At 50.8% G+C, this 26035-nt stretch overlaps 1 protein-coding gene across 1 annotated transcript; it reads right to left on the bottom strand.

Moving 5' to 3' along the window:
• LOC149427415 (bromodomain and WD repeat-containing protein 3-like) lies at positions 1 to 25418 on the bottom strand (the record flags this gene model as incomplete). The annotated part of the gene is made up of 6 exons (XM_089668065.1): positions 1 to 4360; positions 6867 to 7010; positions 7292 to 7392; positions 16977 to 17143; positions 17742 to 17894; positions 25278 to 25418. Coding segments are annotated over 6 exons (1470 nt in total), but the record flags the coding sequence as incomplete, so codon positions are not given.
• Between the last annotated feature and the right edge of the window lie 617 nt (positions 25419 to 26035).

Raw genomic sequence — 26035 nt, forward strand, 5'->3', positions numbered from 1 at the left:
TTCAAAGTTTCAGCATTTGCAGGGTTTATTGACCAACGATCTAGCTTCCTCTTGGCTTTCATGGCCTATGCTCAGTCCAAGTGTCCTAAATGGTACAGAGACTCAGGGGGCACAGGAATCGCTCTACAGCGACACATAAACAGCAGAGAGAGAAGATGCCGCGATGTCTGACAGCCCTTAAAAAAAAAAACAAGTCCGTATATCTGGGTCCAATGGCAAGAACAAGTAAATACTGGGCATACACTCAGCAGTTTCCAGCAAATTTCAACCAAGTTAAGGGTTCAAGGCAACTGATCACCAGAACGTTTTTCGGCGACGAGGAAAAAAAGTGTTGGCAAGTTAACTTGATCTGTTTGATCATTTTAGCAACTGGAAGCCCAGATGAAAAATGCGGTGCATGCCTAGTGGCAGGAAATATGGGGAAGTGTTTCATCCTAACAAGTCTATGTACATGTAAACATCAGTAAACATCCATTAAATTCTCTTCTGGATTTATCTGTGCTAAACATTGAGCTGGTTTTAAAAACAGAAGAACTGAAGATCTGCAGGTCTTATTGAAGTTCATTTTGCTGGAATGCCAACTCACTGCAAAGGAATGTCACGCGAGCGTGGGCCGCGCTATATGGAGCCGCTCCGGAGTGTAACAAAGTCATACAAAAGCTTTGTTTATATGGAGGAAAAGACGGCAGAGAAGTGACCAGACAAAGGTGCACAGGAGGCTCGTGGCTGGGAATGCATCAGGAAGCCCTTTCAAGTCAAACAATGAATAAAAGATTGTTCATAAGCACCATATGTTGGAGAAAAGCCTCTAGTACTGGAGGCACCGAGCCTTCTCCAGGCAGATGTACTACACATCTATTGAGCAGCAGGAAAAGACAATTCAATCCAAGCAACGTATTGCAGGAGAACCGCGATGTGCAAACACCAGCCTGTTAGGGAACCTTCCAAGGGCCACACAAGAGCAAGGCTCCAGTAAACTTGTTGCTTGTCTGGGAACCTTCTGGAAGACCCATAAGTTTGAGCCGCCAATATACTCTGGCCTGCCCGAGAACCTTCTGAAATCTCACAAGAGCAACGCACCAATAAACTCCAACCTGTCTGGGAGTCCTCTGAAAAGTCCCACAATAGAAGTTCACCAATAATCAATCTGAGGGTTCCTACAAGAGTGGCCCACCAATCAACTCTGGCCTGTACAAGATCCTTCTAAAAGTCCCATAAGACTGAGCCTCCAATAAACTCCAGCCTTTCTTTCTGAGGGTTACACAGGAGTAAGCCACCAATAAACAAAGGACTGTCCCGGAACTATTTGAGGGTTCCCACAAGAGTGGCTCACCAATTAACTTTAGCCTGCCCAAGAACCTTCTGAAAGTCCCCCAAGAATGAGCCACCAAAAAACTCTGACCTGTCCAGGAAACCTTATGAAGGTCCCCACAAGGGCGAGGCGCCTTTAATCTCCAACCTGTCTGGGAATCTTCCAAGGGTCCCCTCAAGACTGAGCCTCCAATAAACTCCAGCCTGTCCAGAAACTTTCTGTAGGTCCCACAAGAGTGAGCTTCCAATAACTCCAGCCTGTCTAAAAAAAAACCTACTGAAAGAACCCCAAAAATGAACCACCAATAAATCTGGTCTGTCCAGGAGCCTTCTGAAGGTCCCCACAAGGGTGAGATGTCTATAATCTCCAGCCTGTCCAGGAATCTCCCAAAAAGTCAGACAAGAGTGAGCCACCATAAAACTAAGGACTATCCTGGAACTATCTGAGGGTTCCCACAGACAGCATCTCACCAATTAATTCTGGCCTCTCCAGGAACCTTCTGAAAGTCCTAGAAGAGTGAGCCCCCAATAAACTCCAGCCTGTCCAGGAACTTTCTGAGGTTCCCATAAGAATGAGTTGCCAATAATTCTAGCCTGTCAGAAAACCTTCTGAAAGTCCCCCAAGAATGAGCTACCAAAAAACTCAGACCTGTCCAGGAACCTTATGAAAGTCCCCACGAGACACCTACAATCTCCAGACTGTCTGGGAATCTTCCAAGGATCCCCACGAGGCTGAGCCTCTAATAAACTCCAGCCTGTCCAGGAACTTTCTGAGGGTCCAAGAAAAGTGTGCCACCAATAACTCCAGCCTGTCTTGGAACCTTCCGAAAGTCCCTCAAGAGCAAGCACCAATGAACACAGACCTGTTAAGGAACCTTCTAAGGGTCGCAAAAGAGCGAGCCGCCAATAAACTAAGCAAAAAGAAACTACTCTGTCCGTTATTTAAAGATCGACCAACCGCACTCTGCACACACACAAAGAGACGAATTACAAAGCTGCATCATCTCTACATATAGAATCTGTTAAAGCCTCTGAGAAGAGCACCAGGCTTTTGTTGTTCTATGAATATCCCTGCTAAGAGGACAATATATGGAATTGGTAAATAAAAGGTAAAAAAATACAATAAATAATGACGTGACTAAACAAATCTCACACTACGTCCTTCACAAGCATCTCCAGAGTGCAAACACAGAAGTAAACCCAGTGCAGTACATCGCATAGGATCCCAATATGGAAGATACAAAGTCACCGGCACTCCACATAAATGTCTATCACAGATTAATTGTGAAGTCAACCAACATTTCGGGGCCTCGAGGGTCACTTCCACATGTTGTCTTGAGGATGTGACCCTGTTGGCCTTCTTTTGGTCTTCATAATAAATACCGGTGGCTTTGTATCTTCTTCTCTGGTTCTGCCATGGCACCACCCGCTGGAGAGCGCCCAATAACCGAAGGATCAAGCACCGTCAGGAGTGCTGCTTCATTTTTGGACCTGATCCTGATATCGGACATGCTTCCACCGGCACGTGACCAAAGAATGGGCAAAACGCAGAGCATTCTGGAATACCGCTCACCGCCTGTGTCCACTAACACTTCCGAGGTAGTTAGAGGCTGCAACTTAAAATGGCTGTGAACTGGAGGAAAACTGGATTGGCAGATTCTGTACGAGTATGATGAATGCTGGAGGGGGGGGGGGGTATAACAAAGGCACAAATACTATGAATGCTAAAAGGATAGGAAAGACATCTATGGAATCCCAGCTGCCACAACACGACATGGAACAAGGCAGCGGGAAAAGTAACATTTGGCATCCGAGGTTCCACGTCACGGAGATCCCCAAGATTTAGAAAGTGTAAACACATTGACAGCTGCCATCAGGGTTGGTATCTTGTGCAAAAAAATATCGTTCTCTGTACTCGAAGCGTCACAAAACCGTATAAAATCTCTATAAAAAGGTGCTTAACTCTATATTACACACACAAAAGCTATCACCATAAAAAAGGTGTCAAGATCACTGGTATGGAAAGCGGCACCTTATACCATAGTGTTGTGGCTGTGGGGTCCGGAGAGACCCCTATAAATAAGGCTGCCCTTAAAAATGCGACTGGATAATACTTTGAGCGATTGCATCGAAAAAAAAAAAAAAATGAAAAGGAAAAAAAGCACCACCGTAAAGAGCAGAGATGTCCTAAGACGATCCACCGAGGATTTTGTTCTGGTGAAATCCCTGCGGCTGATAGACCCTTTAAATTATTAAGAAAATAAAAAGCATGGCGGCTCTCGGCGTCACCCGTTCCATCCCATCAGGTGGCTGACTCTGGCTTTCTCCGTCATCTTCCGCACACGCCCCGACCTGGACGTACCAAGGTTCAAAGGATCGTCGAACTGCAGCAGAACCTCGTGATCGATGTCGGAGTCGTCGTCGTTGTACAGCACAGTCCTTCGGCCTTGGTTTCTGGTGTTTATACGCCGCTTTTTTCTTTCTCGCTCTACGAAATCGCTTTCTCCATCATCGTCTGCCTCGTCCTCGTCACCGGCGTCCTCGTCGGACATCTTTACCGCTGGGCTCTGCGGGGTTTTGCTCATGCCTCGTCCCCGGCCTCTACCTCGTCCTTTCTTGGCTTCTACCCCTCTTAAACTGTAACCCTTGGCCCGGCCCCTCCCTCGCCCCCTACCGCGTCCCCGTCCTTTTCTTTTAGGATTCTTGTCGCCGGTGGTCTCGGGAAGTTTGCGCTTAAGTTTCGTCCGTGCCACCTTGGTGTAATCGTGATCACCGTCTACGTAGTCCTGGTCAGATTTCATGGAGGAATCGGAGTCCGAACTACATTCAGACTCGCTCTTTGAACTTGAGCTGGACTCCGAGTCTCTTACAGAAGGGCAGCGGGAGGGTTTGCTTGCATCTTTCTCTTTCTCAGCTTTATTATCATCATTCTGCATCTTCTCTTGTGGTTCTGCCAAGCTTTCATCATCTGAGGAACTCAGGACTCTTCTTCTGGCTTTTGGTGTGTCTCCTCCATTCCCGTTCACAAGAGGACCATTGGTGTGTTCCACTGGGAGACAAAGAAATTCTCTTGTTAAATGCAGAGGACAAAACAAAGTGTAATGCAACTACAACACTTATGGGGAAGATGATCAATTCCTGCAATCAGAAATGGTTCACCTGCCCAAGGATCTGTAGAGGAACACACACACTGACAAACGTAAGGGAGTCTCTGCATCACTGTCTCATCCCATTTGGACTACTAGTGATCAACAAACCCAACTGAATAGCTCCCATCCTCAGGGTCCAACTAAGAACCTCTCCACAGGCCCAAATAAATACGTCCCCCTCCTCACAGGCCCAGTTTAGTATCTTCCCTCTCCATATGCTCAACCAAACTACTCCCCTTTCCGTAGGCCCAACCAAGCACCTCCCCTTTCTGTAGGCCCAACTGGGTACCTCTCCACCTCAAAAGGTCAACCTAAGAACCTCCCTACAGGCCCAACTAAATACGTCCCCCTCCTCACAGGCCTAGTTTAGTATCTTCCCTCTCCATATGCTCAACCAAACTACTCCCCTTTCCGTAGGCCCAACCAAGCACCTCCCCTTTCTGTAGGCCCAACTGGGTACCTCTCCACCTCAAAAGGTCAACCTAAGAACCTCCCTACAGGCCCAACTAAATACGTCCCCCTCCTCACAGACCCAACTAAATACCTCACCCTCTTCACAGGCCCAGTTTAGTATCTTCCCTCTCCGTATGCCCAACCAAGCTACTCCCCTTTCCGTAGGCCCAACCAAGCACCTCCCCTTTCTGTAGGCCCAACTGCGCACCGCTCCACCTCAAAAGGTCAAACTAAGAACCTCCCCTCCCCACAGGCCCAACTAAATACCTCCCCCTCTTCACAGGCCCAGTTTAGTATCTTCCCTCTCCGTAGGCACAACCAAGCACCTCCCCTTTCCGTAGGCCCAAACAAGTACCTCCCCTTTCTGTAGGCCCAACTACGTGCCTCTCCACCTCAACAAGTCAAACTAAGAACCTCCCCTCAACATGGACGCAACTAAGTACCTCTCTTCTTCGCAGGCCCAGAAAAGTACACCACTGCCTTCTCGAAAGACAAGCTAAGGATCTCCCTTTCCCATGGATTCAACTAAGTTGCTCTCCTCCTCAAAAGTCTAAGAACCTCCTCCTGTCCCCACAGGCCCAACAAAGTACTTTTATTTCTCAAAAGGAGAAACTATGACCAGCCCTCATCAAAGGTCAAACCAAGAACCCCAACATAAATACAACCAAGTACCTCCCCTAATTGCAGGCCCAAATAGGTAACCCCTGCCAAAACCAATTTCCAGTAAGAAGCTCCCCTCCTCAAAAGTCGAACTGAGAAACTCCTGTCTCCATCTAAGTACCTCTCATTCTCACAGGCAAAAGTTAGTACCTCTCTTCTTCAAAGGTCCAAGTAGGTAAGTCACCTCCGCATAGGCTTTACTACATTCCTCCCCTTCTGAAAAGGTCCACCTAAGAACCTCCTGTCCCCATAGGCCCAGTTTAAGTATCTTTTCATCTCACAAGCCCAGGTAAGTACCTCTCCTTCTGAAATTTCCAACTAAGTACCACATCTCCTCAAAGGTCCAACTAGGTACCCCACCTCCTCAAAGATCCAACTAGGTACCTCACCTCCTCGAAGATCCAACTAGGTACCTCACTTCCTAAAACATCCAAATAGGCCCCTCACCTCCTCAAAGGTCCAACTAGGTACCTCACCTCCTCAAAGGTCCAACTAGGTACCCCACCTCCTCAAAGATCCAACTAGGTACCTCACCTCCTCGAAGATCCAACTAGGTACCTCACCTCCTAAAACGTCCATCTAGGTACCTCACCTCCTCAAAGGTCCAAATAAGCACCTCACCTCCTCAAAAGGTCCAACTAAGTACCTCACCTCCTCAAAAGGTCCAACTAAGTACCTCACCTCCTCAAAGGTCCAACTAAGTACCTCACCTCCTCAAATGTCCAACTAAGTATCTCACAGGTCCAGCTAAGTGCTTCAACTCCTCAAAGGTCCATCTAAGTATTTTTCCTCCCCACAGGCCCAATTAAGTACCTCTCCTTCTCACAGGTCCAACTAAGTACACTTCCTCACTGAAGGCCTTCCCCTCCCCACATTCCCCCAAATGTATTTCCCTTCCTAGTAAACCCAACTAGGTCCCTCCCCTCCCAATAGGCCCAAAGTACCTTTTCTTCCCCTCCCTCCCCACCAGCCGCATTAAGTACCTCCCCTCTACAAAGTTTCAGTTATGAACCTTTTCTCTACAAAGACCCTACCAAGTACCTTCTCTGTCTACATCCCCAGCTAGGTACCCCACTTTTCCATCAGCCTAACTACCTCCCCTCCCCGTAAGCCCAACCAAGGTCTTCTCCTCACTACATACCCCACCATGGCCCTCCCCTCCTCACAGGCCCAACTAAGAACTTTTTCTTCCCTTCTCTCCTCACAGGTCCAACTAAGAACCCCCTTCCTGTAGACCCAACAATGTACCACCTCTTCCCTCACGATTGGCTAAGAGGTGGTTCCATTTATTACCCTTCGCAGGGGAGGTTCTGCTCTTCGTGCTGCTTGCTGGTTCTGGCTCGGAGTCATTTTTGTTCTGTTCTTTGGAAGATGATGGCTGCTTCTCCGTTTCCTCGCCAGCGGAGAGGTTGTCGGGTTCAGCGGGAGAATCGGACACTAAAGAGAGATGAGAATATAGGATGTCAATGGGAAGAGGCCAACAAGCTGCACAATGCTCACCCAGACATGCAGAGAACTTCACTGCAGCATCAATCTGATGCCTTTCACTGTAAAACCCCCAACAACAAATGATTTGCTTGGTGTTTATTGGCTTCTCCTTTGGTAAACACCCCCTTGATTTCAGAACTTGGTATCTTGAATGCTGGTTTGGCGCTCACATCAGACTGTACATAAGAGGAGGTAACATGGAGTCAGTAATGGCCGCGCCCTGGACTTACTTTCAGACGAGGAGGAGGAGGAGGAAGAGGAGCTCCTGGAGAGAGGAAGGGCGGAGTTCTGATTCACTTTCTGGGGCGTTCTTCTGGGCTTTGGCTTTGGACTAGAAAACAAGAAATCCATTACTTGTGGCAGAAAACAGAACAACCAACCTGTAGGCAAAGGTGGCAAACGAGGCGAGATGAAAGAGTCAGGGCAGGAAGTGACATCACAGGGCAGCAAGTGACATCACAGGGCAGCAAGTGACATCACAGGGCAGCAAGTGACATCACAGGGCAGCAAGTGACATCACAGAGTGGTCACATGTCCAAACATTAGACAAAAATCACCGGCGCCAAAACCGGGAAATTTCGGCAGCACAGCGGCTAAATGGTCAGCACTTCCGCCTGGCAGTACTCGGGTCGTTGGTTCGAATCCCAACCACGGCACCACCTGCCTGGAGTCTGCATGTTCTCCCTGTGCCTGCGTGGGTTTCCTCCCACACTCCAAAGACATGCTGGGAGGTTAATTGGCTCCTGTCTAAATTGTCCCTAGTATGTGTATGTATGAATGTGAGTTAGGGACATTAGATTGTATGCTCCTCGGGGGCGGGGCCTGATGGGAATGTACAATATATATGTAAAGCGCAGAGTACATTGACGGCGCTATAGAAGTACCTGAAATAAATAATAATAAATTATATACTAAATAAATAAATAATAATAAATTATATACTAAATAAATAAATAATAATAAATTATATACTAAATAAATAAATAATAATAAATTATATACTAAATAAATAAATAATAATAAATTATATATGAAATAAATAAATAATAATAAATTATATACGAAATAAATAAATAATAATAAATTATATACTAAATAAATAAATAATAATAAATTATATACTAAATAAATAAATAATAATAAATTATATACGAAATAAATAAATAATAATAAATTATATACGAAATAAATAAATAATAATAAATTATATACTAAATAAATAAATAATAATAAATTATATACTAAATAAATAAATAATAATAAATTATATACTAAATAAATAAATAATAATAAATTATATACTAAATAAATAAATAATAATAAATTATATACTAAATAAATAAATAAATGCTGCTGCTCATTAATGTAAACACCAAAAAATATATATAAAACCTCAAAACAGCGCAAATATTATAACAAAAATAAACATACACTGCAGTGAAAAATTAAATAAATGATAATTAATAAAATATAAAAAAAAATTAAAATTAACAAGTCCAACTCCAAATCAATAAAGTGAAAAATAAAAAAATATAAATCAAAGTATTTTTCAAAAAAAAAAAACAAAAAAACTTTTGACCCAAAATAGCGCTCAAATACCACACCGCACTCACCAGATATTGGTGAAAAAAAACACCTTTTAGGGTTTTTTTGGGGATCCTAGACCCAGTCAATACGCCTCCAATCACCAGATATTTTGGATCTCCCCTCCTCCAGACAGGAATATAGCCCGCCTCCAGGGTCAGCAGACACCACTCTCCAAGAAAACGTTTTGGCTATATTCCTGTCTGGAGGAGGGGAGATCCAAAATATCTGGTGATTGGAGGCGTATTGACTGGGTCTAGGATCCCCAAAAAAACCCTAAAAGGTGTTTTTTTCACCAATATCTGGTGAGTGCGGTGTGGTATTTGAGTGCTATTTCGGGTCAAAAATGTTTTTTTGGAAAAGGACTTTATTATTTTTTTCTTTTTATTATTCACTTTATTGATTTGGGGTGGGACTTATTCATTTTCATTTTTTTATTAATTATCATTTATTTAATTTTTTCGCTGCAATGTATGTTTATTTTTGTTATAATATTTGCGCTGTTTTGATGTTTTATATATATTTTTTACATGTCCAGACATGACTGGACAACCCTCGCCGGTCTGCAGGCGGCTTCTAAAGGAGTAGAAGGCGTGTCACTGCCAAACGCTCAGCGTCAACCTATTAAAGCGGAATTTCGGCTCCCGCCAACTCCCCCCCCCAAAAAAAAAATTCAAAGTCAGCCGCTACAAATACTGTGGCTGCTGACCTAGTAAGGTAGGTACTTGCAACCAGCGGTGTCCCCGATTCATCAATCGTCTGTCAGGTGCTGGTGCCGCCATCTTGACTAAGGGAAACCTTGCCTTGCAGCTTCACCGCTGGTTTCCCACTGCGCTTTGTGAATGGGCTGCAGTCCTCTGGGACCTTGGAAGTGTCCCAGAGGGCTCCGGGGGGGGTACAAAACCTCCGGCTCAGTTTCCCGTAGTGAAATCAGCTGGAAGTGGGAGCGGGTAGCTGTCAAAAACAGGAACCTGCTCCCCCCCCCCCGCCAAAAGGTGCCAAAGGAGGGGGGAAGGAGGCAGAAAAGTGGAGCTTCTACTTTTGGGTGTAACTCCACTTTCAGGAACAGCTGAAACCCCCAATAATAGGTTGGGAAGTATCAGACACCCTCACAGACATAAGCAGGCCCTACACGGGTCGAATTCCGAACGATTTTTCGATCGAAAACGCTGTTCATTCTGTAATCCGATGGCGCCACCAATGATTTTGAACATCGGTCATTTTTCAAGAATTTTCCAACATGCCCGATAAACGAAATGGGGAGGATCCACGAAAATCGGCCGGTGCCATCGCCCCACTAACAGAGTGAAAATCGGTCGATTATTCTTAGGTCCGATTTTCGTACGAAAAATCGTTCTGGAAATCGACTCATATATGGCCGGCCCTAAGATGGCTATAAACTGTATATAAGCGCAGCTCAATAATGTACATAAACCTGCGCGGCCAATAAAAATCATTCATATGTGCTACAGATACGCTCTTATATACCCAACGTGTATACTTATTGTAACGGGGCCGGGCCCCCGACTGCACTGGGGTATTTCCGACTCCCACTTCCCTGTCCCAACACAGATCCCCGGGCCCCCGACTGCACTCGGGTATTTCCGACTCCCACTTCCCTGTCCCAACACAGATCCCCGGGCCCCCGACTGCACTCGGGTATTACCGACTCCCCACTTCCCTGTCCCCACACAGATCCCCGGCCCCCGACTGCACTCGGGTATTACCGACTCCCCACTTCCCTGTCCCAACACTGATCCCCGGGCCCCCGACTGCATTGGGGTATTTCCGACTCCCGCTTCCCTGTCCCAACACAGATCCCCGGGCCCCGACTGCACTGGGGTATTACCGACTCCCACTTCCCTGTCCCCACACAGATCCCCGGGCCCCCGACTGCACTGGGGTATTTCCGTTATACTCCCACTTCCCTGTCCCAACACAGATCCCCGGGCCCCGACTGCACTGGGGTATTTCCGACTCCCACTTCCCTGTCCCAACACTGATCCCCGGGCCCCCGACTGCATTGGGGTATTTCCGACTCCTGCTTCCCTGTCCCCACACTGATCCCCGGGCCCCAGACTGCACTCGGGTATTTCCGACTCCCGCTTCCCTGTCCCAACACAGATCCCCGGGCCCCCGACTGCACTCGAGTATTTCCGACTCCCGCTTCCCTGTCCCAACACAGATCCCCGGGCCCCCGACTGCACTCGGGTATTACCGACTCCCGCTTCCCTGTCCGACCACAGATCCCCGGGCCCCGACTGCACTGGGGTATTACCGACTCCCAATTCCCTGTCCCAACACAGATCCCCGGGCCCCGACTGCACTGGGGTATTACCGACTCCCAATTCCCTGTCCCAACACAGATCCCCGGGCCCCCGACTGCACTCGGGTATTTCCGACTCCCACTTCCCTGTCCCCACACAGATCCCCGGGCCCCAGACTGCACTCGGGTATTACCGACTCCCACTTCCCTGTCCCCACACAGATCCCCGGGCCCCAGACTGCACTCGGGTATTACCGACTCCCAATTCCCTGTCCCAACACAGATCCCCGGGCCCCGACTGCACTGGGGTATTTCCGACTCCCGCTTCCCTGTCCCAACACAGATCCCCGGGCCCCCGACTGCACTGGGGTATTTCTGACTCCCGCTTCCCTGTCCCCACACAGATCCCCGGGCCCCCGACTGCACTCGGGTATTACCGACTCCCACTTCCCTGTCCCCACACAGATCCCCGGGCCCCCGACTGCACTCGGGTATTTCTGACTCCCGCTTCCCTGTCCCAACACAGATCCCCGGGCCCCGACTGCACTCAGGTATTTCCGACTCCCGCTTCCCTGTCCCAACACAGATCCCCGGGCCCCGACTGCACTGGGGTATTTCCGACTCCCACTTCCCTGTCCCAACACAGATCCCCGGGCCCCGACTGCACTGGGGTATTTCCGACTCCCACTTCCCTGTCCCCACACAGATCCCCGGGCCCCCGACTGCACTGGGGTATTTCCGACTCCTGCTTCCCTGTCCAAACACAGATCCCCGGGCCCCAGACTGCACTCGGGTATTACCGACTCCCGCTTCCCTGTCCCAACACAGATCCCCGGCCCCCGACTGCACTGGGGTATTTCTGACTCCCGCTTCCCTGTCCCAACACAGATCCCCGGGCCCCGACTGCACTCGGGTATTACCGACTCCCGCTTCCCTGTCCCCACACAGATCCCCGGGCCCCCGACTGCACTGGGGTATTTCTGACTCCCACTTCCTTGTCCGAACACAGATCCCCGGGCCCCCGACTGCACTGGGGTATTTCCGACTCCCGCTTCCCTGTCCGAACACAGATCCCCGGGCCCCCGACTGCACTGGGGTATTTCCGACTCCTGCTTCCCTGTCCCAACACAGATCCCCGGGCCCCCGACTGCACTCGGGTATTACCGACTCCCACTTCCCTGTCCCCACACAGATCCCCAGGCCCCCGACTGCACTCAGGTATTTCCGACTCCCACTTCCCTGTCCCAACACAGATCCCCGGGCCCCCGACTGCACTCAGGTATTTCCGACTCCCGCTTCCCTGTCCCCACACAGATCCCCGGGCCCCCGACTGCACTCAGGTATTTCCGACTCCCACTTCCCTGTCCCAACACAGATCCCCGGGCCCCCGACTGCACTCAGGTATTTCCGACTCCCACTTCCCTGTCCCCACACAGATCCCCGGGCCCCAGACTGCACTCGGGTATTTCCGACTCCCACTTCCCTGTCCCAACACAGATCCCCGGGCCCCCGACTGCACTCGAGTATTTCCGTTATACTCCCACTTCCCTGTCCCAACACAGATCCCCGGGCCCCGACTGCACTGGGGTATTTCCGACTCCCGCTTCCCTGTCCCAACACAGATCCCCGGGCCCCACCGCTGACCATACAGGAAATGGACAGCACCAGACTTGTATTAAAACAGGAAGTAGACTACTTTATATTAACACAGAAACAAGATATATACACAGGGCGGGGCAATACCCACAGTAACAGGAAACACATCAGCAGGCCGTCCCATCAGGGGGAAGGGCTGCCGGAAACACCCCCCACCAAACCAATACACAAAAACATACATCCCATAATAGTTTGCTGCCAAGCAAGACACAATAGAACAATGGGACAACCACCTGGCATTAAACAAAGAACACCCCCCCCCACCTATACATGTCTACACAATATCAGGACAGATCACCCTGCACCCCTACCAGGCACAGGGTGACTTACACATAGGAGGGATATGGGGAGCTGAGACAGGGGTCTCCCCACCTCTCCAAAGGGGGCTGTGTTCCATGGGCCCCCCACCCAAAGGGAGCTGTGTTCCATGGGCCCCCCACCCAAAGTGACTCCCGTCAAACTTATAATTTACAAAACGTACATAAAAATTCATCCAGACCCAAAATATGATCATAAATATATAATATACCGAAAAATCCAAAACAAAGTGCTAGAGTGCAAACAGTCCTGTGTCCGGGTGTTTATTTAATCGATTAGCATCGTCATGGAAACAGTCGGCAACCTTTCTTCCCCACATGAGGGGTGTGACGAAACACATCGGGGGTGGAGCTATGCAACGTCATTGCGCTGTACCCGGAAACCGGAAGTAACAGGTTTGCTAATGTGGATGTGATGCTGAGGGGGCAATGAAATATACAGAGCATCCAGAAAGTATTCCCGGTATATACAGAGCATCCAGAAAGTATTCCCGGTATATACAGAGCATCCAGAAAGTATTCCCGGTATATACAGAGCATCCAGAAAGTATTCCCGGTGTATACAGAGCGTCCAGAAAGTATTCCCGGTATATACAGAGCATCCAGAAAGTATTCCCGGTATATACACAGCGTCCAGAAAGTATTCCCGGTATATACAGAGCATCCAGAAAGTATTCCCGGTATATACACAGCGTCCAGAAAGTATTCCCGGTATATACAGAGCGTCCAGAAAGTATTCCCGGTATATACAGAGCATCCAGAAAGTATTCCCGGTATATACACAGCGTCCAGAAAGTATTCCCGGTATATACAGAGCATCCAGAAAGTATTCCCGGTATATACAGAGCATCCAGAAAGTATTCCCGGTATATACAGAGCATCCAGAAAGTATTCCCGGTATATACAGAGCATCCAGAAAGTATTCTCGGTATATACAGAGCATCCAGAAAGTATTCCCGGTATATACACAGCGTCCAGAAAGCATTCCCGGTATATACAGAGCACCCAGAAAGTATTCCCGGTATATACAGAGCATCCAGAAAGTATTCCCGGTATATACAGAGCATCCAGAAAGTATTCCCGGTATATACAGAGGATCCAGAAAGTATTCCCGGTATATACACAGAGCATCCAGAAAGTATTCCCGGTATATACGGAGCATCCAGAAAGTATTCCCGGTATATACAGAGCATCCAGAAAGTATTCCCGGTATATACAGAGGATCCAGAAAGTATTCCCGGTATATACAGAGCGTCCAGAAAGTATTCCCGGTATATACAGAGCATCCAGAAAGTATTCCCGGTATACAGAGCATCCAGAAAGTATTCCCGGTATATACAGAGCATCCAGAAAGTATTCCCGGTATACAGAGCATCCAGAAAGTATTCCCGGTATATACAGAGGATCCAGAAAGTATTCCCGGTATATACAGAGCATCCAGAAAGTATTCCCGGTATATACAGAGCATCCAGAAAGTATTCCCGGTATATACAGAGGATCCAGAAAGTATTCCCGGTATATACAGAGCATCCAGAAAGTATTCCCGGTATATACAGAGCATCCGGAAAGTATTCCCGGTATATACAGAGCATCCAGAAAGTATTCCCGGTATATACAGAGCATCCGGAAACTATTCCCGGTATAAACAGAGCATCCGGAAAGTATTCCCGGTATATACAGAGCATCCAGAAAGTATTCCCGGTATATACAGAGCATCCAGAAAGTATTCCCGGTATATACAGAGCATCCAGAAAGTATTCCCGGTATATACAGAGCATCCAGAAAGTATTCCCGGTATATACAGAGCATCCAGAAAGTATTCCCGGTATATACAGAGCATCCAGAAAGTATTCCCGGTATATACAGAGCATCCAGAAAGTATTCCCGGTATATACAGAGCATCCAGAAAGTATTCCCGGTATATACAGAGCATCCAGAAAGTATTCCCGGTATATACAGAGCATCCAGAAAGTATTCCCGGTATATACAGAGCATCCAGAAAGTATTCCCGGTATATACAGAGCATGTTCTTTAACATTTTTTGTGAGTGATATTTACCAAGGAAGAGCTGGCTCTGGACTCTTCAGGGTGGAGAGCGGTTATATACATCTGGAGGGATCCGTGGAGACATAATTAAAAGGCAAGGCACTACCTGACCAATCTTACTTATTGGTCAGTTCTCGGAGGTGGTGCAGGTGGTGAAGGTGGTGAAGGTGGTGAAGGTGGTGCAGGTGGTGAAGGTGGTGCAGGTGGTGCAGGTGGTGAAGGTGGTGCAGGTGGTGAAGGTGGTGAAGGTGGTGCAGGTGGTGCAGGTGGTGAAGGTGGTGCAGGTGGTGAAGGTGGTGCAGGTGGTGAAGGTGGTGAAGGTGGTGCAGGTGGTGAAGGTGGTGCAGGTGGTGAAGGTGGTGCAATAGTAGAAGTTTGTGAGATGGATTTGTATTTGGTGGCAGCTCCGGGAATATTTGGTTTTAATGGTTAACCAATCTGCTTCCTGCTGGATCAGGTGACAGTCCCCTCAAATATACCTTTAAAACAGGGGTCTCCCAACTTATGAGGGCCACACTGTAGAATTTATAAACATTTGGGGGCCAATAAAAGAATCAGTTTTAGAAATGAATAAATAAAAACTAAAAAAAATTTACACACTCAAAGAAATAACTTCACGTCAGAACCCCCATCCCATCACAAGCTACTCAGTTACATCAGAAGCCTCTCCATCACATAAGAAGCCTCTTCCTCCCATCACAAGCCTCTCCGTGGCACCAGAAGCCTCTCCATCCCATCACAAGCCTCTCCATCCCATCAAAAGCCTCTCAATCCCATCACAAGCCTCTCAATCCCATCACAAGCCTCTCCGTTCCCATCACAAGCCTCTCCGTTCCCATCACAAGCCTCTCCATCACATCAAAAGCCTCTCCATCACATCAAAAGCCTCTCCGTGGCACCAGAAGCCTCTCCGTTCCCATTACAAGCCTCTCCATCCCAAGCTGCCTCTGTCCCATTACAAGCCTCTCCATCCCAAGCTGCCTCTGTCCCATTACAAGCCTCTCCCTCCCATCAGAAGCCTCTCCATCCCATCAGAAGCCTCTCCATCCCATCAGAAGCCTCTCCATCCCATCAGAAGCCTCTCCATCCCATCAGAAGCCTCTCCATCCCATAAGAAGCCTCTCCCTCCCTTCAGAAGCCTCTCCATCACATCAGAAGCCTCTCCATCACATCAGAAGTCTCTCCATCCCAAGCTGCCGCCATCACATAAGAAGCCTCTCCATATTAGACTCCCGGCATCACATCAAAAGCCTCTCTGTGGCACCAGAAGCCTCTACATCCCATTACAAGCCTCTCTGTCCCATCAGAAGCTTCTGCATCACATTAGAAGCCTCTCCATCCCAAGCTGCCTCCATCAAATAAGAAGCCTCTCCATATTAGACTCCCCTCCCATAACATCAGAAGCCTCTCCCTCCCATCCAAACCCTTTTCGTCCCACCAGAAGACTCTCCGTCCCACCAGAAGCCTTTTCGTCCCACCAGAAGCCTTTTCATCCCACCAGAAGCCTCTCCGTCCCACCAGAAGCCTTTTCATCCCACCAGAAGCCTGTCCGTCCCACCAGAAGCCTCTCTGTCCCACCAGAAGCCTCTCCGTCCCACCAGAAGCCTTTTCGTCCCACCAGAACACTCTCCGTCCCACCAGAACACTCTCTGTCCCACCAGAAGACTCTCTGTCCCACCAGAAGACTCTCTGTCCCACCAGAACACTCTCTGTCCCATCAGAAGCCTCTCCGTCCCACCAGAACACTCTCCGTCCCACCAGAAGCCTCTGCATCCCATTAGAGGCCTGTCATTCACATCAAAAGCCTCTCCATGACATCAGAGCCCCCATGACATCAGAAGTCTTCCACACTTCCAAGCCCCAGAAGATCAGGGGCCCCATCAGAAGCGAAAACCAACCAATATGAAACCTCAGTCTGTGCATTGATATCGATACCGTGTCTGAGAATATGCCACGGATGCTTGCTGTGGGCCGGAAGTGGCCCCCTGGGCCGTAGTTTGGAGACCCCTGCGTTAAAACACCCACAAAGGTTTCTTGGCGTCTCACCTCAAACCTCGGCTGCTGGACCTGGAGCTGCTGCTGCTGCTGTGGATCCGCTTCCTGTAGCGCTGCCTCTTGCGCTGCTGTAACTGCATGGCCAGCTTGTAGTCGGAGATGATGTCCTTGATGTACGCCTCACACAGGGCGGATAATCGCAGAGTCATGCTGTAGATCTGACGACAAAACGTTAGGAGATTAGGAACAAACTGAGCGGACTTCATCAGAGGAGTGTCCTGCGGGAAGAGAACGCTACGGAGGGGGGAGAGAACGCTACGGAGGGGGGAGAGAACGCTATGGAGGGGGGAGAGAACGCTATGGAGGGGGGAGAGAACGCTATGGAGGAGGGAGAGAACGCTATGGAGGGGGAAGAGAACGCTATGGAGGGGGGAGAGAACGCTATGGAGGGGAAAGAGAACGCTACGGAGGGGGGAGAGAACGCTATGGAGGGGGGAGAGAACGCTATGGAGGGGGAAGAGAACACTGTGGAAGGTAACAGGCCGGAGGCCTCCAACCATGGAAGGTAACAGTCTGGAGGCCTCCAACCATGGAAGGTAACAGGCTGGTGGCCTCCAACCATGGAAGGTAACAGGCTGGTGGCCTCCAACCATGGAAGGTAACAGGCTGGTGGCCTCCAACCATGGAAGGTAACAGGCTGGTGGCCTCCAACCATGGAAGGTAACAGGCTGGTGGCCTCCAACCATGGAAGGTAACAGGCTGGAGGCCTCCAGCAACAAACATCTCCCATACTTCCTGTGATGTTACTCTTCTTACCCTGGACTTCTTATTAGGAGTGTAAGCCTTGGAGTTACTGAAGATCAGCCGGACGTCTCGGGAGAACTCTAGGGGGTCGCTGTAGTTGCTGCCTTCTAATGTGGCCTTCACAGTGCTGAAGTCCATTGGGGTCTCTATGATGTCCTGGTAATCCTGCAGACAAGGACAGGAGAGAACTTAGAGAAACATCAGCAAATTCTTCTACACGGTGCTATGTCACTTTCACAAACTGAAAAAGTCAAGAACTCGCTGAAAAGGCAGCGCTCCCTAGAAAGTCTAATGCGTCCAGCGCTCCCCAGCAAGTCTAATGCGTCCAGCGCTCCCCAGCAAGTCTAATGCGTCCAGCGCTCCCCAGCAAGTCTAATGCGTCCAGCGCTCCCCAGCAAGTCTAATGCGTCCAGCGCTCCCCAGCAAGTCTAATGCGTCCAGCGCTCCCCAGCAAGTCTAATGCGTCCAGCGCTCCCCAGGAAGTCTAATGCGTCCAGCGCTCCCCAGCAAGTCTAATGCGTCCAGCGCTACCCAGCAAGTCTAATGCGTCCAGCGCTACCCAGCAAGTCTAATGCGTCCAGCGCTCCCCAGCAAGTCTAATGCGTCCAGCGCTCCCCAGCAAGTCTAATGCGTCCAGCGCTCCCCAGCAAGTCTAATGCGTCCAGCGCTCCCCAGCAAGTCTAATGCGTCCAGCGCTCCCCAGCAAGTCTAATGCGTCCAGCGCTCCCCAGCAAGTCTAATGCGTCCAGCGCTCCCCAGCAAGTCTAATGCGTCCAGCGCTCCCCAGCAAGTCTAATGCGTCCAGCGCTCCCCAGCAAGTCTAATGCGTCCAGCGCTCCCCAGCAAGTCTAATGCGTCCAGCGCTCCCCAGCAAGTCTAATGCGTCCAGCGCTCCCCAGCAAGTCTAATGCGTCCAGCGCTCCCCAGCAAGTCTAATGCGTCCAGCGCTCCCCAGCAAGTCTAATGCGTCCAGCGCTCCCCAGCAAGTCTAATGCGTCCAGCGCTCCCCAGCAAGTCTAATGCGTCCAGCGCTCCCCAGCAAGTCTAATGCGTCCAGCGCTCCCCAGCAAGTCTAATGCGTCCAGCGCTCCCCAGCAAGTCTAATGCGTCCAGCGCTCCCCAGCAAGTCTAATGCGTTCAGCGCTCCCCAGCAAGTCTAATGCGTCCAGCGCTCCCCAGCAAGTCTAATGCGTTCAGCGCTCACCAAGAAACCTAATGCGCCCAGCGCTCCCCAGCAAGTCTAATGCGTCCAGCGCTCCCCAGCAAGTCTAATGCGTTCAGCGCTCCCCAAGAAACCTAATGCGCCCAGCGCTCCCCAGCAAGTCTAATGCGTCCAGCGCTCCCCAGCAAGTCTAATGCGTCCAGCGCTCCCCAGCAAGTCTAATGCGTCCAGCGCTCCCCAGCAAGTCTAATGCGTCCAGCGCTCCCCAGCAAGTCTAATGCGTCCAGCGCTCCCCAGCAAGTCTAATGCGTCCAGCGCTCCCCAGCAAGTCTAATGCGTCCAGCGCTCCCCAGCAAGTCTAATGCGTCCAGCGCTCCCCAGCAAGTCTAATGCGTCCAGCGCTCCCCAGCAAGTCTAATGCGTCCAGCGCTCCCCAGCAAGTCTAATGCGTCCAGCGCTCCCCAGCAAGTCTAATGCGTCCAGCGCTCCCCAGCAAGTCTAATGCGTCCAGCGCTCCCCAGCAAGTCTAATGCGTCCAGCGCTCCCCAGCAAGTCTAATGCGTCCAGCGCTCCCCAGCAAGTCTAATGCGTCCAGCGCTCCCCAGCAAGTCTAATGCGTCCAGCGCTCCCCAGCAAGTCTAATGCGTCCAGCGCTCCCCAGCAAGTCTAATGCGTCCAGCGCTCCCCAGCAAGTCTAAGGCATCCAGCGCTCCCCAGCAAGTCTAAGGCGTCCAGCGCTCCCCAGCAAGTCTAATGCGTTCAGCGCTCACCAAGAAACCTAATGCGCCCAGCGCTCCCCAGCAAGTCTAATGCGTCCAGCGCTCCCCAGCAAGTCTAATGCGTTCAGCGCTCCCCAAGAAACCTAATGCGCCCAGCGCTCCCCAGCAAGTCTAATGCGTCCAGCGCTCCCCAGCAAGTCTAATGCGTCCAGCGCTCCCCAGCAAGTCTAATGCGTCCAGCGCTCCCCAGCAAGTCTAATGCGTCCAGCGCTCCCCAGCAAGTCTAATGCGTCCAGCGCTCCCCAGCAAGTCTAATGCGTCCAGCGCTCCCCAGCAAGTCTAATGCGTCCAGCGCTCCCCAGCAAGTCTAAGGCGTCCAGCGCTCCCCAGCAAGTCTAAGGCGTCCAGCGCTCCCCAGCAAGTCTAAGGCGTCCAGCGCTCCACAGCAAGTCTAAGGCGTCCAGCGCTCCCCAGCAAGTCTAAGGCGTCCAGCGCTCCCCAGCAAGTCTAAGGCGTCCAGCGCTCCCCAGCAAGTCTAAGGCGTCCAGAGCTCCCCAGGAAACCTAATGCGTCCAGCGCTCCCCAGCAAGTCTAATGCGTCCAGCGCTCCCCAGCAAGTCTAATGCGTCCAGCGCTCCCCAGCAAGTCTAATGCGTCCAGCGCTCCCCAGGAAGTCTAATGCGTCCAGCGCTCCCCAGGAAGTCTAATGCGTCCAGCGCTCCCCAGGAAGTCGAATGCGTCCAGCGCTCCCCAGCAAGTCGAATGCGTCCAGCGCTCCCCAGCAAGTCGAATGCGTCCAGCGCTCCCCAGCAAGTCTAATGCGTCCAGCGCTCCCCAGCAAGTCTAATGCGTCCAGCGCTCCCCAGCAAGTCTAATGCGTTCAGCGCTCCCCAAGAAACCTAATGCGCCCAGCGCTCCCCAGCAAGTCTAATGCGTCCAGCGCTCCCCAGCAAGTCTAATGCGTCCAGCGCTCCCCAGCAAGTCTAATGCGTCCAGCGCTCCCCAGCAAGTCTAATGCGTCCAGCGCTCCCCAGCAAGTCTAATGCGTCCAGCGCTCCCCAGCAAGTCTAATGCGTCCAGCGCTCCCCAGCAAGTCTAATGCGTCCAGCGCTCCCCAGCAAGTCTAATGCGTCCAGCGCTCCCCAGCAAGTCTAATGCGTCCAGCGCTCCCCAGCAAGTCTAATGCGTCCAGCGCTCCCCAGCAAGTCTAATGCGTCCAGCGCTCCCCAGCAAGTCTAATGCGTCCAGCGCTCCCCAGCAAGTCTAATGCGTCCAGCGCTCCCCAGCAAGTCTAATGCGTCCAGCGCTCCCCAGCAAGTCTAATGCGTCCAGCGCTCCCCAGCAAGTCTAAGGCATCCAGCGCTCCCCAGCAAGTCTAAGGCGTCCAGCGCTCCCCAGCAAGTCTAATGCGTTCAGCGCTCACCAAGAAACCTAATGCGCCCAGCGCTCCCCAGCAAGTCTAATGCGTCCAGCGCTCCCCAGCAAGTCTAATGCGTTCAGCGCTCCCCAAGAAACCTAATGCGCCCAGCGCTCCCCAGCAAGTCTAATGCGTCCAGCGCTCCCCAGCAAGTCTAATGCGTCCAGCGCTCCCCAGCAAGTCTAATGCGTCCAGCGCTCCCCAGCAAGTCTAATGCGTCCAGCGCTCCCCAGCAAGTCTAATGCGTCCAGCGCTCCCCAGCAAGTCTAATGCGTCCAGCGCTCCCCAGCAAGTCTAATGCGTCCAGCGCTCCCCAGCAAGTCTAATGCGTCCAGCGCTCCCCAGCAAGTCTAATGCGTCCAGCGCTCCCCAGCAAGTCTAAGGCGTCCAGCGCTCCCCAGCAAGTCTAAGGCGTCCAGCGCTCCACAGCAAGTCTAAGGCGTCCAGCGCTCCCCAGCAAGTCTAAGGCGTCCAGCGCTCCCCAGCAAGTCTAAGGCGTCCAGCGCTCCCCAGCAAGTCTAAGGCGTCCAGAGCTCCCCAGGAAACCTAATGCGTCCAGCGCTCCCCAGCAAGTCTAATGCGTCCAGCGCTCCCCAGCAAGTCTAATGCGTCCAGCGCTCCCCAGCAAGTCTAATGCGTCCAGCGCTCCCCAGGAAGTCTAATGCGTCCAGCGCTCCCCAGGAAGTCTAATGCGTCCAGCGCTCCCCAGGAAGTCGAATGCGTCCAGCGCTCCCCAGCAAGTCGAATGCGTCCAGCGCTCCCCAGCAAGTCTAATGCGTCCAGCGCTCCCCAGCAAGTCTAATGCGTCCAGCGCTCCCCAGGAAGTCTAATGCGTCCAGCGCTCCCCAGCAAGTCTAATGCGTCCAGCGCTCCCCAGCAAGTCTAATGCGTCCAGCGCTCCCCAGCAAATCTAATGCGTCCAGCGCTCCCCAGCAAGTCTAATGCGTCCAGCGCTCCCCAGCAAGTCTAATGCGTCCAGCGCTCCCCAGCAAGTCTAATGCGTCCAGCGCTCCCCAGCAAGTCTAATGCGTCCAGCGCTCCCCAGCAAGTCTAAGGCGTCCAGCGCTCCCCAGCAAGTCTAATGCGTCCAGCGCTCCCCAGCAAGTCTAATGCGTCCAGCGCTCCCCAGCAAGTCTAATGCGTCCAGCGCTCCCCAGCAAGTCTAATGCGTCCAGCGCTCCCCAGCAAGTCTAATGCGTCCAGCGCTCCCCAGCAAGTCTAATGCGTCCAGCGCTCCCCAGCAAGTCTAATGCATCCAGCGCTCCCCAGCAAGTCTAATGCGTCCAGCGCTCCCCAGCAAGTCTAAGGCGTCCAGCGCTCCCCAGCAAGTCTAATGCGTCCAGCGCTCCCCAGCAAGTCTAATGCGTCCAGCGCTCCCCAGCAAGTCTAATGCGTCCAGCGCTCCCCAGCAAGTCTAATGCGTCCAGCGCTCCCCAGCAAGTCTAAAGGAAGCAAAATCCCTTTTCTATTGTAATGAGGGTGTTCCTGTGGAGATCCCTCTTCTCTGTGGTCACTAGGACAGGAAGTATTTATTACGATGTCAAACGTTTCCATTGTAATATAGGTGTCCCTACTGAGATCCTTCTTACTTCCTCTGTGGTCACCAGATCAGGAAGTATTTCTCATCACTCTGTGGTCACCAGGTCAGGAAGTATTTCTCATCACTCTGTGGTCACCAGGTCAGGAGGTGAGTATTTCTCATCACTCTGTGGTCACCAGGTCAGGAGGTGAGTATTTCTCATCACTCTGTGGTCACCAGGTCAGGAGGTGAGTATTTCTCATCACTCTGTGGTCACCAGGACAGGAGGTGAGTATTTCTCATCACTCTGTGGTCACCAGGACAGGAGGTGAGTATTTCTCATCACTCTGTGGTCACCAGGACAGGAGGTGAGTATTTCTCATCACTCTGTGGTCACCAGGACAGGATGTGAGTATTTCTCATCACTCTGTGGTCACCAGGACAGGTATTTCTCATCACTCTGTGGTCACCAGATCAGGAGGTGAGTATTTCTCATCACTCTGTGGTCACCAGGTCAGGAAGTGAGTATTTCTCATCACTCTGTGGTCACCAGGTCAGGCGAGTATTTCTCATAACTCTGTGGTCACCAGGTCAGGAGGTGAGTATTTCTCATCACTCTGTGGTCACCAGGTCAGGTGAGTATTTCTCATCACTCTGTGGTCACCAGGTCAGGAGGTGAGGAGTATTTCTCATCAGAGCACCAATGGATTGTATTGTAATATAGGTGTCCCTACCGAGATCCTTCTTACTTCCTCTGTGGTCACCAGGTCAGGGAGTATTTCTCATCACTCTGTGGTCACCAGGTCAGGAGGTGAGTATTTCTCATCACTCTGTGGTCACCAGGTCAGGAGGTATTTCTCATCACTCTGTGGTCACCAGGTCAGGGAGTATTTCTCATCACTCTGTGGTCACCAGGACAGGAGGTGAGTATTTCTCATCACTCTGTGGTCACCAGGTCAGGAGGTGAGTATTTCTCATCACTCTGTGGTCACCAGGTCAGGAGGTGAGTATTTCTCATCACTCTGTGGTCACCAGGACAGGAGGTGAGTATTTCTCATCACTCTGTGGTCACCAGGTCAGGAGGTGAGTATTTCTCATCACTCTGTGGTCACCAGGTCAGGAGGTGAGTATTTCTCATAACTCTGTGGTCACCAGGTCAGGAGGTGAGTATTTCTCATCACTCTGTGGTCACCAGGTCAGGTGAGTATTTCTCATCACTCTGTGGTCACCAGGTCAGGTGAGTATTTCTCATCACTCTGTGGTCACCAGGTCAGGTGAGTATTTCTCATCACTCTGTGGTCACCAGGTCAGGAGGTGAGTATTTCTCATCACTCTGTGGTCACCAGGTCAGGAGGTATTTCTCATCACTCTGTGGTCACCAGGTCAGGTGAGTATTTCTCATCACTCTGTGGTCACCAGGTCAGGTGAGTATTTCTCATCACTCTGTGGTCACCAGGTCAGGTGAGTATTTCTCATCACTCTGTGGTCACCAGGTCAGGTGAGTATTTCTCATCACTCTGTGGTCACCAGGTCAGGAGGTGAGTATTTCTCATCACTCTGTGGTCACCAGATCAGGAGGTGAGTATTTCTCATAACTCTGTGGTCACCAGGTCAGGAGGTGAGTATTTCTCATCACTCTGTGGTCACCAGGTCAGGTGAGTATTTCTCATCACTCTGTGGTCACCAGGTCAGGGAGTATTTCTCATCACTCTGTGGTCACCAGGACAGGAGGTGAGTATTTCTCATCACTCTGTGGTCACCAGGTCAGGAGGTATTTCTCATCACTCTGTGGTCACCAGGTCAGGAGGTGAGTATTTCTCATCACTCTGTGGTCACCAGGTCAGGAGGTATTTCTCATCACTCTGTGGTCACCAGGTCAGGAGGTGAGTATTTCTCATCACTCTGTGGTCACCAGGTCAGGAGGTATTTCTCATCACTCTGTGGTCACCAGGTCAGGAGGTGAGTATTTCTCATCACTCTGTGGTCACCAGGTCAGGAAGTGAGTATTTCTCATCACTCTGTGGTCACCAGGACAGGAGGTGAGTATTTCTCATCAGAGCACCAATGGATTGTCATGTAATGTGTGTCTGTCTGAGGTCCCTCTTACTTCCTCTGTGGTCACAGTATAAGAAGTGAGCAGGAATCTCCCCAATGGGGACACCAACAACAAAAATGTGACCCCTTTTCCTAAACTCTATACAAAAAAAGTTGTACTTTGGGTCAAGCTTCAAGGAAGTCTGTAATGGTAGAAATATTTTTGCTGCCAAATCCTCACCTTCTGAAAATGCTAGTTTTCTGGCTGTAACACTGTGACTTGCTGAGCCAGGAGAAGCATGGAGGAAGACATAATCAGTACATATCGGCCCAGAGTCAGAGCCGGTGAGGCAGTTCTCACCTCATGATAGGGGGGCGCACTTTGGGTGCTACAAGACCTTGTCCCAGCACTGGCTGAAGGCACCAGAATAGGATGGCGGTCAGGCAAATAGCATTTTCAGAAGCAGAGGTTAGTAGGATCATGATCCATTTTCCTCAGGTATTCTCTCTGTGTCAGGCCATCCGCTGCTACTGACCTTTCTGGGCATTTCTTTGAGGCAGCTCACCAAATTCCCCGACTATGACCCCATTCACCTCACACCTCCATCCTTCTGCATTGTGACCCGAGATGTCCCTCTGTATTCCCCCCGAAATGACCCCCTCTGCGGACCACCACCACCACCACGAGGGCACTCACTGGGTAGGACACTCGATTGACAGGCTGCCGGAAGGGTTCGGAGTCCTCGCGCTCGTAGATCAGGTCTAGAAGCTCCTTACATTTGTCCTTCCATGAATCGGGATTGGACCGCAGGAGATCCCGCTTGGTGCGGCGCGTCACCTACGAAATAATGAAGAGGGCTATCAGTTCATTGTGTGCCCCTCCCTGTGTATTACTTCATTGTGTGCCCCTCCCTCTGTATTACTTCATTGTGTGCCCCTCCCTCTGTATTACTTCATTGTGTGCCCCTCCCTCTGTATTACTTCATTGTGTGCCCCTCCCTGTGTATTACTTCATTGTGTGCCCCTCCCTGTGTATTACTTCATTGTGTGCCCCTCCCTCTGTATTACTTCATTGTGTGCCCCTCCCTGTGTATTACTTCATTGTGTGCCCCTCCCTCTGTATTACTTCATTGTGTGCCCCTCCCTGTGTATTACTTCATTGTGTGCCCCTCCCTGTGTATTACTTCATTGTGTGCCCCTCCCTCTGTATTACTTCATTGTGTGCCCCTCCCTGTGTATTACTTCATTGTGTGCCCCTCCCTCTGTATTACTTCATTGTGTGCCCCTCCCTGTGTATTACTTCATTGTGTGCCCCTCCCTGTGTATTACTTCATTGTGTGCCCCTCCCTGTGTATTACTTCATTGTGTGCCCCTCCCTGTGTATTAGTTCATTGTGTGCCCCTCCCTGTGTATTACTTCATTGTGTGCCCCTCCCTGTGTATTACTTCATTGTGT

This window comes from Staurois parvus, unplaced genomic scaffold (assembly GCF_062004578.1).
Source record: "Staurois parvus isolate SC_StPar_1 unplaced genomic scaffold, SC_StPar_1.0 ptg003787l, whole genome shotgun sequence".
NCBI lineage: Eukaryota > Metazoa > Chordata > Amphibia > Anura > Ranidae > Staurois > Staurois parvus.